Raw genomic sequence first — 12,488 nt, 5'->3', positions numbered from 1 at the left:
GTCCTCAAAAGCTCCCAATGTTTGCCCATCCATAAGTATTGTGGTAGTTATTAAATGCTTACTATGTGCCAGGCACTATACTAAGCACTAGGGTAGATGCAAGATCATTCAGTCAGACATTCTCTGCCCTACATGGGGCTCAGATTCTAAAGGGAAAGGAGAATAGGTAATTAACCCTCATTTTAAAGATAAGGAAACAAACACCCATGCATTGAGTGATTTGTCCAAGGTCACACAGCAGACAAGTGGCAAAGTTGGGATTAGAACCCAAGTCCACTAGACGATGCCACTTCTCTTCACTTTCATTGCCACAAACAGAAACTCTTCACCATTTGCTATAAATCACTCCATCAGCTCTCTCCCTCCTACTTTACCTCGCTGATTTCATATTATAACCCAGCCCACACCCTCTGTTCCTCTAACGGCAACCTACATCTCCTCTCTCTCATCCTCCGCCCATTGCTCACATTCTCCCTCTGGCCTGGGACTCCTTCCCCCTTCATATCTGACAGATCACCACTCTCCTCAACTTCAAAACGCTCCTAAAATCATATCTCCTCCAAGCTACCTTTTCTGACTAACCTCTCTTTTCCCCACCCTTATTTGCTCTCCCTCCCTTGCTCTCCCTTCCCTCCCTTTGCTAGAGAAGCAGCGTGGCTCAGTGGAAAGAGCACGGGTTTAAGAGTCAGAGGTCATGGGTTCTAATCTTCTCTGTGCCTCAGTTCCCTCAACTGTAAAATGGGGATTAATAAGAATGTTGGTATTTGTTAAGCACTTACTATGTGCAGAGCACTGTTCTAAGCACTGGGGTAGGTACAGGGTCATCAGGTTTTCCCACGCGAGGCTCACATTCTTAATCCCCATTTTACAGATGAGGGAACTGAGGCAGGGAGAAGAAGTGACTTGCCCACAGTCACACAACTGACAAGTGTCAGAGGCGGGATTCGAACCCATGACCTCTGACTCCCAAGCCCGGACTCTTTCCACTGAGCCACGCTGCTTGTGAGGCTCAGGGGGGACAACCTGATTACCCTGTATCTACTCCAGCGCTTAAAACAGTGCTCTGCACATAGTAAGCACTTAAATACCAACATTATTCTATGTTGCCTTTGCATTTGATCTATATCCCTTAAGCACTTTGATACTTACCCCATTCCCAGACCCACGGCATTTATGAACATATTTTTACGCTCTGCTGCTTCCCCTAGTTCAACGTCCATCTCTTCCTCTAGATCGTAAGATTCTTGGGGACAAAGATGATGTCTACCAACTGTATGGTACTCTCCCAAGCGCTTAGTGCAATGCTCTGCACACAGTAAGCACTTAAATACCATTGATTGATCTTCCCATTGAACACACAAACGTTACTGAATAGATGAATAAAATATTTAATTTTGGCTCCTTGGGGGGGATAAAAAGATAGTTGATTAACAATTGTCCAATCGAAGAAGAGCAGGAGGGAGGCTGTCCCAGTCAGGTACCACAGCTAGGCCAGAGCTGGAGATTGAGCTGTTTCTACCCTGGCGTGGCATTCCCGAGCCCCCGACAGTGTCTCCGGGAGGCCGGAGAGGTTCGGGGGTGCAGGCCGGGGTGTTCCCAGGGCCTAGGAGAGAAGAGAAAAGGTATTCCGGGGTCAGAGAGCCTGGGTCCCGCCCGTGTAGCCGGCGGGTGGAGCTGGCACGGTTTCCCCGGGCTCCGCCCTCCCTCCTTCCCCCCACCCGGTTAAAGCAGGTGAGGAAGGGCATGGATACTTCCCCGCCCCTCCACATCCCCATTCCGGGCCCAAGGACCGACCCCGGGGCTCTGAGGAGCCGCGCTCTGAGGCGAGAGAGGACGAAGCAGCCGAATATCTTCAGTTCCCCCCGCATCCACGCCACGTCGTCAGGGAGATCCGGTAGCCACTCCACGAACCTGAGACCCGAGGGAGCGGAGAAAACCCACTCAGGGGGGAAGGGCGGGGGCGAGGGACAGAGCGTGGCACATCCCCCACGCTGCAGGACGAGAGAGGAGCCGCCCCCGGCCACCTCCTTCCCACACCACAACCCCTGCCCCTGACTGAGAAAGACCACAGAACTAGAAGCCAGGAGACCTGGGTTCTATCCCGACTCCACCTCTTACTTAAATGCTTACTCTGTGCCAGGCATTGTACTCAGCGCTGGGGTAAGTACAAGATAATTAGTTCTCACATGGTCCTCACGGTCTAGGTAGGAGGAGAAGAGGTATTGAACCCTCATTTTACAGATGAGGAAACTGAAGTTTAGAGAAAGAAGTTGTGACTTAATCAAGGTCACAGGATGCAGGTGGCAAAATCTGGAATTAAACCTTAATCCTCTGTCTTCCAGGCCTATGCTCATTGTACGAGGCCATACTGATTTCCTAATAATAATAATAATAATCTTTCATAATAATATCAATGATATTAAGCATGCTCACTGTGTACCAAGCACTGAGATAGATAATAATAATGATATTTCTTAAGCGCTTACTATGTGCCAGGCTAAATACTGGGGTGGATACAAGCAAATCTGGTTGGACACAGTTCCTGTCCCACATAGGCTCACAGTCTCAAACCCCGTTTTACAGGTGAAGTAACTGAGGCACAGAGAAATGGAGCGACTCGCCCAAGGTCACACAGCAGACAAGTAGAGGAGCCAGGATTAGAACCCATGTCCTCCTGATTCCCAGGCCCGCTGTCTATCCATTATGCCATGCTGCTTCCCCACACTACCAACGGATCAGCCTAGTCTCTGTCTCAGGGACTAGTTTATAGTCTAAATGGGAGGGTCAACGGAGATAGGGAGAGGAAGCAGGGGCGGTGAGAACAAAGAAAGGAGAAGCTATGTGAAAGAAGACAGGTGAGGGTTTCTACAGGATGTTCCCCGCTCAAACGAAACCTCACCTTTGGGTGCAAAAATAGACGTACTCCAATGGCAAGATACAGGGCAGCGTGAAGTAGGTCAACATACGGCCGGGAAAGGAGCGGGAAAACCGGGCGAAGAGGCCCCTGTCCTCCTCACACGCTTTCCTTAAAGCTGGAGAAGAGAGTGTTGGCGCGGCCGTCAGAGACTCACCGCCACGGGCCCGAGAAGGGAACGATTCTACAGGGCTGATCGATGCTATAGCGGGGGCTCAGGCCGGCTCCCTCATGGCTGGCGGGGAGCGGGGACCCTGAATTTCGTGGAGGTGGTGGTGGAGGGAGGGGGACAGGGACTGTAGCCTTGTGCAAAAGAGGAACGATTCCAAGCCATGCCCGTGCCTGTTCCGGGAAGTAAGACGGGTGGGGTCTGCACGCTCCTTCTAGATTCTTCTTCCTTCACCCCCGAGATGAGGGGCAGAGGAAGAAACTCCCAGGGTTTACCTGGCGGCCAGAATCCTACGTTTTCCCCCTGGGTCTGGAAGCCGCGGCCTAAGGGACTGGGCCGGGCGGGGCTGACTGGCCGCCTGCTCTCCCCTTCCTCCCTGGGACCACTCCAGCTCCTACTCTGAAGACCCCCTGGGCTCTCAGGAACCAAAGCCTCCAGGATCTCCTTCCTCCAAAGAAAAAAAAAACAGTCATAGGACAAGAGTCGAGTTAGGAACGGAGACAGAAGTCCAAATGTCAGACTCCCGGAACCCCAGAGCATTTCAGGAGCTTCGAATGGCTTCACCGAATGTGTCCATTCACTATTCCCTCTTCCCAGAAGCCGCTGGGACAGACGCGATGGACAGGACCGGCTAGGGGGAGGGGAGGTGGAGGGGACCCACTTTCCCCAACCGGGAGACCCCAAGGACACCTTACCTTTTTTCAGTTCAGGAGACAGGATCTTGAGGTCTTGAATCTCCTTTGCAGAGCCGGGGGTCCCCAGCCCTTCAGCGTGACATCCGGCCACCTGCTCTATGGCCTCCCCTTTGCCAGCGCCGCCACAACCCCTGAGAGCAGCAGTGCCTGCGCCCGCCGAAGACTCTCGCTGGGATACGTGGGTGGACAGGGCTGATGGTGACCCAATTCCTAAGGTCGAAGACGGAAGGGAGACATAGCGGGCAGTTCCATCAGGAGCACTGACAAGGCCCAGAGCAATGCTCTGCTAGCACGGTGAACTGTACACTCTCTGAGAGCAAGATGGTGTACACTATTGTACTCTCCCAAACGCTCAGCACAAGGCTCTGGACACTTCCCGAGGGCAGGGATCATGCAAGCTAACACTATTATACTCTCCCAAGCGCTCAGTACAGTGTTCTGCTACCGCAGTGAACTAGACACTCTCTGTGGGTGGAAACCGTGTGCATTAACACTAGCGTGCTCTCCCAAGCGACTAGAACACTTCTCTAGACTGTAAACCTCGTTGTGGGCAGGGAATGTGTCTGTTTACTCTCCCAAGCGCTTAATACAGCGTTCTACTCAATAAATATGATTGAATGAATGAGTAGTAGGAGTTCAACAGATATAATGGATTGATTGACTGGCACGAGGAGACTGGTCTGCAGAGTCCTCGATCCGTGAGATGACATCAGGAAGCAGGTAAGAGTCAGCACGGGGTAGGACTGTCGGACACAGCGTCCCGTGCTGGGAGACTTGACACATGTATCAGACCCAGTTCCAGTCTTCGAGGGTCCCCGAGCCTCCCGCAAGCCTGCAGACTGGGCAAGAGTAGGCAAAAGGGGAGGGGCCACTTGGGTTCCTTGTTCCGACCACCCAAGCCTCCATTCCCCCCTTCCACCCCACACACATCCCTCCTCCTCTGGAAATGGGGATTAAAACTATGAATTCCACATGATACATGGACTGAGTTCATCCCGATTATCATGTATCTACCCCAGCACTTAGAACAATGCCCGACACAGAGCAGGCACTTAAGCACCACAAACAACATCATACCCAATCTTCCAACACCTACCGTGCTGCTCCAAGAATCTCAGCGCATCAAAGTAACCTTGCTTGCAGAGCCTGGAAAATATCTGCAATGGGACAGCGGGGGTAACCCCTCACCCTAACCGCCCCCCCTCACACCCCCTCTCTTTACTGGGTACAGTGAGGAGGAGGAGGATGGGGTACAGATTAAATTGGGGGTTCCGATTAATTACGGGACCCCCACCCTCTGTCTATTCCCCCCTGCTTAGGTCTAAGGGGCTCTACACCCCCTTTCTCCACTGGGTACACAAGCCTCTAGAACAGCGTTCTGCACACAGTATGCACCTAATAAACACCACTCAATAAATACTATTGAATGAATGAATGACCTGAGCCCTGACCTTTCATTCATTCAATAGTATTTATTGAGTGCTTACTATGTGCAGAGCATTGTACTAAGCGCTTGGAATGTACAATTCGGCAATAATTAACTAGGGAAAGGCTGGTCTCACAATGACCACCTCCACCAGATCAGGCCGTACCAGAGTCCCAGTCGGACAACAGGAACCGCTCTCCCAAGCAAACCACTCAGCACAGCCCGGTCCTGCCGCTTAGAGCGGATGGGTCACGAGACTTCAGAGCCATTCCACTTCGCTTGGTTCACTGAGCAGTCAATTACATCTCAGAACCTCTCACCCTACTCCACTTCCCCGCAAGCGGTCCTGGAGCTCATCAACCCTCACCACAAACAGCTGGGGCCTAACTGGCTTCCAGCCCAGCTCCGCTGGCTTGGTCCCTGGGCAGGAGCAGGGATCCATCACAGGGGAGAAGGGGAAGAAAGAAAGGAAAAAATGGCTGGAGGGCGGGAGGGGAGAGAGGCAAGAGCAGGGGCTTGGGAGTCAGAGGACGTGGGTTCTAATTCCAGATCCGCCACTTGTCTGCTGTGTGATCTTGGGCAAGCCACTTAACTTCTCTGTGCCTCAGTTACCTCATCTATAAAATGGGGATTAAGACTGTGAGCCCCACATGGGATAACCTGACTACCTTATTTCTACCCCAGTGCTTAGAACAGTGCACATAATAAGCACGTAACAAATACCATAACTAATATTATTATTAGTAGTAGTAGTATTAAAAGGCGTTGGGGGAGAGAGGCTGTGAGCAACCTCCCCCGTTCTGGCCCTGCTCGGAGGGTGCTGTACCCGGAGGTCCGGGGGAAGGAGCTCCAGCACGAGACGGTGGAGGTTCTCGGTGAGGGTCTGGAAGCAGACGTTGCAGGTGGTGAGCTCGTGGAAGCAGGCGGAGCGGCTCCGAGGGCAGATGTCCAGGGTCCCGGTGTAGGAGGAGACGGTGATCGTGGAGCTGCGCTCGCTCAGAGGCACGCTGTTGCTCAGGGATCCGTCCACGTAGCGCTGCGACACAGGGCCGCGGCAGGGGCTTCTATTGCTCCTCGCCCCGGGCCCGTCCTCCAAACCCCCCTTCTCCCCTCCAGTTTTCCCCCTTCTTGCGTCTCCCCTCCTCCTTTCCTTCTTCTCCTTCTGCCTGGAAAGAGCAGGCGGCATCCTCTCTCACAGAATCCTGTGTCTCTTCGAGAGCCACTTTGAATTTCCGCTCAGCCCCGGCCTGGTTGACATAATTCTCTCCAAGGTTTTTAATCCACTTTGTGGCTCTCTCCCGGCGGAAGAGGACTGGGTACAGATTAATTAGGGTAGGGGTTCAGATTAATTAGGGAACCCCCATCCTCTATCCATTCTCCTCTGCTTAGGTCTAAGGGGCCTACTCCAGCCTTCCTATCCAGCCGAAGAAATTAGTACAATAAAATTAGTTTCTAAAGAGGTGGAAACTAATTCATTCCCACTGCAGGCTCCTAACCGTGGCCACACCCAGACACTCACCACTCCTCTGAACATCGGAGGAACCAGACCACAGTAGAAGGGATTGAACATGCTGCAGACCATTGCCTGGGGGAAAGAAGACCAAAGACACTCCGCAATAACACCCTGCAATGGCACTCTGCGACAGTACCCATTAGCGGCACAATGGAATCCAGTAATGGTACCAAACGATGGCACCCAGGAAAGGTATTTAGCAGTGGGACCCAGAAAAGGTACCCAGCAATGATACCCAAGAAAGCCACCCAGCAAAGGTAAGCACTAAAAGTATTCGACAACAGTACCCAGCAAGAGTACCCAAAAATGTACTGGCTAAATTCTGATGAAGTACCCAGGCCTCTCAGAGGAGAATAACTGAACCCTAACACAATGTTTCCACCATCCCTGGGTGGGTCTGGGTCCAGGGACTGAGAAGAGGAGCCCCCCGTGGCTGTCCAGGGGAGATAACGTGAGGTGAACTGCAATGGGCCCAGAGGGCTCTGGGTCAAGTGGAAAGACCTGGATTCTGAAGGAAGCTCAATTTCATTGATTTGGTCAAGGATTTCATCTTAGACACAAATCTTCTTAGCCTCTATTCAGAAATTTTCCTGGGAACCAAATAAAGTTTCAATCATCAGCATCGTCATGATCAGTGGTATTTATTGAGGGCTTACTGTGTACAGAGCACTGCACTTTACGTTTGGGAGAGGACAATTCAAAAGAGTTGCATTAGTGTCTAATTCCCTGAGCCAGACTGGGGGGGTGGGTGTCAAAGCCGGGGGCTTCGGGGGGGCCAGGAACAGAGCCTTGATATAAACAGATACCAATTTCCCCTTTCCTCGGAAAAAGATGTCCAGATGGAAGAATGCAGTTCTCACACAATCCTCCCCTTTGCTTTCCCTCTCCCACCGGGCCCCTCCAACTCCTCCCTTCCTCTCCCCTTCCCCTCCACCGCCCTTCCCTCCCGGGCAGAAAGAGCAACGCTCCCCCTCCGCCCATAAACACACTGACCTGGATGAGCTCATCCCTGGTGGCGAACTCTGTGACCACCACGTTCTGACCGTCGGGCCACCGGGTCAGGGAGATGCCCAGCTTGCCCGAGGCCACCTCGTGGGCGTTGTCCGGCAGGTGCTCACAGAGACCTTTCTTCAGAAGTCCGATGACGTCAAACGAGGGAAGACTTCTCCTCCTGACCTCCTTGACGGTGTCCAAGATAATCGAGCAGCAGAAATCTGAAAGGAGACAAGACCCACACAGATATTTAATGAGCGCTTAATGTGTGCAGAACCCTGTACTAAACGCATGGGGTAGTACAGTATAAAAAGACTTGGTAGAAACTGCACCTGCTCACAACAAGCTTACCACATAATCGGGGAGACGTACAATAAGGCAAATAAATTACGGATGTGGACGTAAAGTAGCATGGCCTAGTGGCAAGAACATGGGCGTGGGAGTCTAATCCTGGCTCCGCCAGTTGTCTGCTGTGATCTTGGGCAAGTCACTTCACTTCTCTGGGCCTCAATTACCTCTTCTGTAAAATAGGGATTAAGCCTGTGAGGCCCTCGTGGGACAACCCGATTATCTTGTATCTACCCCAGTGCTTAGAACAGTGTTTTAGCACATAGTAAGCCCTTAACAAATACTATTATTCTTATCATTATTAAATGCTGTGGGTTGTCTTTAAGGCTGCCCTGACTCCCTGAAGAGGGGCGGAAAGACAGCCTTTAAAGCCATCAGCAGCTCCTCCTACCATCACCGGCACAAAGGGGAGCCCCCCACCCCCATCCCCCATTCCATATCCCTCCAGGATAATTATAATATTTTTAAGTGCTAGCACAAAGCGCTTAACACTGTTCTAAGCCCTGGGATAGATACAAACTGTGCCTCCGTTTCCTCATCTGCAAAATGGGGATTCAATACCCCTTCTCCCTTCTACATAGACTGTGAGCCCAATGAGGGAAAGGGATTACTTCCAGTCCGATTACTTTGTATCTTCCCCACCGCCTAAAACCCTAGAAACACGGAACAGATATCAAAATGATTAAAGTAGTCAGGTTGGAAGCAGTCCTTCTCCCACATGGGGTTCATGGGGTCTAAGCCTTTGCCCTCGAATATGCCCATCTCATATTCCACCCCCGGCCCCAGCCTCCCTCCTAGCCCTTCTTTCCCTCCTGTTTTAGTCCAAGGGATGGCTCCCCAAGTGATCTCCCTTGTCGACCCCTTGCTCTCGCTGAACTTCTCCAATCAGTGGGGTTTCACTCACCCATCCACTCACCCCCGTTTTAGGAAACCCTTCCGCTCCTCAACCCTTCGCTGAGACATTTCGCCTGTGGGGGAGCTTGGTGCCCTGGATCAAATCTGGTAATCTCGTTATCTGCCACAGCACTTAGTTCAGAATCAGCTCTCAGTTGATGCCGTTGTTATTATTATTATCTGAGAATCTGAAGGTTTGGCTGTGCGGTCTCTCTCTTTCAGATCGTTTATGGAAATAGTAAGTAAAACCGGGCAAGTTCCTTTAACTAGTCACACCTCTCCATCTTGGAAGGCAGTGGCTTCGGCCTGCTTGTCCTTTGGTCTACGGCCTGTTAGCCAGTTTTTTTCTGAGAGCTCCCTCTGCCCCCCACACTCCGATTCCATGAGTCCCTGAGGTTCCGTGCCTCCATCCCCCTCAGCTGCTGGCAGGCCCACTTCCAGATGATCCTCCCAATCCTCCCTAGTTGGCTCTCATCTGACCATTGGCCACAGTCCCCTTGCAGTGGTCCATCCCGACGGGATCATCGCCGGAAGGCAGGACCACTGGGCCTGTTCTCTACCGGCCTCAGGGACTCCATCTCTGCCAGTATCACTAATCAATCACTCCAGCTCAGCCGTTTTACGGGTTGGGCTTCTAAATTTCAAGAAGAGACACTTGCCTCTAGGGGACGAATTAGGAAGGGCCAGAGTTTCCCTTTCTCCCTAGTTTCCTCTCCCTACCCCCAAGGACTGTCCACGTGAATGCCCAGTCTGGATAGATGATGATGGTATTTGTTAAGCGCTTACTATGTGCCCAGCATTGTTCTAAGCACTGGGGTAGATACGAGGCCATCAGGTTGTCCCTCGTGGGGCTCACAGTCTTAATCCCCATTTTACAGTTGAGGTAGCTGAGGCACCGAGAAGTGAAGTGACTTGCCCAAAGTCACCCAGCTGACAAGTGGCGGTGCTGGGATTAGAACCCACGACCTCTGACTCCCAAGCCCGGGCTCTTTCCACTGAGCCACGAGAGGGACAGGTTTAGCCAGCCCCAGGATTCACCCCAAATTCCCGCGTCCCTGCTCATCCAATTTCCAGGCTCCCCACCCTTCTCCAGCCCTGGAATCAATAATTCGCTGTCCGCTCCGTGGGCACCGTGACATCGCCCCACCCCCAGAGTTTTTTCCAAGTCCTCTAGATCCAAAGCCGGCCCGCTGGAAGACTAGCCACATGGCAATTCTCTGGCTTTTGGGCCCTTTCGAAAGAGGCCCTGGGTCCTGGACTGGATCAGTAGTTTTTTCGCGGGTCTGGACACATTTGGGCCGACGCCTGTCCTGATGCGGGAACCAACTGAGGCTTTGGAGAAGCAGCTTGGCTCAGTGGAAAGAGCCCGGGTTTAGGAGTCAGAGATCGTGGGTTCTAATCTCGACTCCGCCACCTGTCAGCTGGGTGACTTTGCGCAAATCACTTGGCTTCTCGGTGCCTCAGTGACCTCATCTGTAAAATGGGGATTAAGACTGGGAGCGTCAAGTAGGACATCCTGATTACCCAGTATCAACCCCAGCGCTTAGAACAGTGCTCGGCACATAGTAAGCGCTTAAGAAATAACAGCATCGTTATTATTATTTGGGGCGGAAAGGAGGAGGAGCGGGAGAGGGAGGTCTCGGCAGGACTCCCAGACCGGTCCAGGAGTGTTTCCCTCCCTCCCCCCTCGGGGTCCAGCCGCGATGGGGACCCCGGAGCCCTCCACCCTGGGTACCGGTCTTGCTTGCCCCCGACCAGGGGGTGGCAAAGGGGCGACCCCGGCACAGACACGCACCCGCCGACTTCCCGCAGACCCAGCTCAGGGCGCTCAGCGCCCCGGCGGAGATGCCGTAGATCTTGTCGGCGCCCTGGAGCAGGTGCGGGGCGCGCTCGTCCAGGCAGGCCGTCACCCCCACGTGGTAGAGCCCCAGGAACCCCGAGCCCGAGAACGAGAAGCTCCAGCCGCCCTCCCGCTCGAACATGCTGCGGGCGCTGGGCGGGCCGGAGCCGGGTGGAGGCGGGGGAGAGAGGGAGAGCAGAGGAAGGGATGGAGAGAGAGGGGAAACGGAGGAAGTGGCGGGCAGGGACATAAGGAAGGGATGGAGCTGATGGGGAAGCGGAGGGGGGGGAGCGGAAGGATGCAGGGAGCAGGGGGAGAGTGGGAGCGGGGGTACGGTGGGAGCGCAGGGCGGATCGGGAGGTGGCCGCAGGCGCCGCCTATCGGTGAGTGGCCGCCGCCGCAGCCGCGCGCGCGCGCTCCCCGGGCAGCTACTGCGAAGACCGCAAAGGGACCGATTGACGGGCCCCGCGCCGCAGCCCGCCGGCCCGTGACGTCACATCGGCCGGAGCCAATCCCCCCTCGCCTCGGGGCCCCGCCTTCGCTCCTCATGCAAATGAGTGCTCCCGGACCGACCAATCAGGTCCCAGAGCGGCGCACCCAGGGACTTTGGGTAATTCTAACCTGAATCTAACCTGTGTGACCTCGGGCGAGTCACTCGACTTGTCTGTGCGTCGATTACCTCATTCAATAGTATTTATAATGCCCGGGTTTGTTAAGCGCTTACTATGTGCGGGGCACTGTTCTAAGAGCTGAGGTAGATACAGGGTAATCAAGTTGTCCCACGTGAGGCTCACAGTTAATTCCCATTTTACAGATGAAGGAACTGAGGCCCAGAGAAGTGAAGTGACTTGCCCACGGTCACACAGCTGACAAGTGCCGCAGCCGGGATTCGAACCCGTGACTTCTGACTCCCAAGTCCGGGCTCTTGCCACTGAGCCATGCTGCTTCCCGATAATTACGGTATTTGTTAAGCACTTACTATGTGCAGAGCACTGTACTAAGCGCTTGGAATGTACATATCAACAACAGATAGAGAGAGTCCCTCATCCGTAAAATGGGGATTAATATCATGAGCCCCAAGCGGGACAGGAACTCTATCTACTCCAGTGCTTAGAGCATGCCTGGTATATAGTAAGTGCTTCACAGATACCACAAGAAACGTCATGGGTTTGAATTCCAGCTCTGCCATTTGTCAGCTGTGTGACTGTGGGCAAGTCACTTAACTTCTCTGTGCCTCAGTTCCCTCATCTGTAAAATGGGGATTAAGACCATGAGCCCCACGTGGGACAACCTGATTCCCCTGTGTCTATCCCAGTACTTAGAACAGTGCTCGGCACATAGTAAGTGCTTAACAAATACCAAAATATATAAATATATATATGTGCTGTGGGGCTGAGGGTAGGGGGAATATCAAGTGCTTAAAGAGTACAGATCCAAGTGCCTAAGTGGCCCAGAAAGAGTTCATCCTATTGGTCACTGGCTGGTCTGGTTGAGTGATGTACTGAGTTTCCTGGCATCCATGGGCATCTCAAAAAGCTCCAATATTGCCCCACTCCTTTCCACATCAAGCAGAAACTCTTCATCACCGGTTTTCAGCTACTCAATCAGTTCTCTTTCCCCCACTTATCCACTCTCTTCTCCCACTACAACCCAGCTCACACTCCCAAGACAATCTATTCATTGTGCCTTGTTCCCA

The 12,488-nt window shown here is 53.0% G+C and overlaps 1 protein-coding gene across 1 annotated transcript; it reads right to left on the bottom strand.

Moving 5' to 3' along the window:
- Positions 1–1,368: 1,368 nt before the first annotated feature.
- Positions 1,369–11,174, bottom strand: LOC103166164 (patatin-like phospholipase domain-containing protein 5). Its single transcript, XM_029078609.2, has 9 exons — positions 10,748–11,174; positions 7,711–7,931; positions 6,724–6,789; positions 6,031–6,240; positions 4,875–4,935; positions 3,779–3,988; positions 2,900–3,032; positions 1,795–1,911; positions 1,369–1,603 (listed from the first exon to the last, which is right to left on the bottom strand). Exons 1-9 carry the CDS (start codon positions 11,040–11,042, stop codon positions 1,516–1,518), a joined length of 1,401 nt encoding a protein of 466 aa, XP_028934442.1. The 5' UTR covers positions 11,043–11,174; the 3' UTR covers positions 1,369–1,515.
- Between the last annotated feature and the right edge of the window lie 1,314 nt (positions 11,175–12,488).

Source organism: Ornithorhynchus anatinus, chromosome 14 (assembly GCF_004115215.2).
Source record: "Ornithorhynchus anatinus isolate Pmale09 chromosome 14, mOrnAna1.pri.v4, whole genome shotgun sequence".
NCBI classification, from domain to species: Eukaryota; Metazoa; Chordata; class Mammalia; order Monotremata; family Ornithorhynchidae; genus Ornithorhynchus; species Ornithorhynchus anatinus.
Note: the sequence above shows the minus strand (reverse complement) of the source record. Positions and strands in the feature narration are given on the sequence as shown.

Coding starts and splice junctions, on each gene's coding strand:
- LOC103166164 (XM_029078609.2), bottom strand. CDS start 11,042: ATGTCCCTGCCCGCCACTTCCTCCGTTTCCCCTCTCTCTCCATCCCTT. Junction 6,790..7,710: donor CCAGGGATGAGCTCATCCAG/GTCAGTGTGTTT, acceptor TCTTTCCCCCAG/GCAATGGTCTGCAGCATGTT. Junction 6,241..6,723: donor CTCCGATGTTCAGAGGAGTG/GTGAGTGTCTGG, acceptor CCTGTGTCGCAG/CGCTACGTGGACGGATCCCT.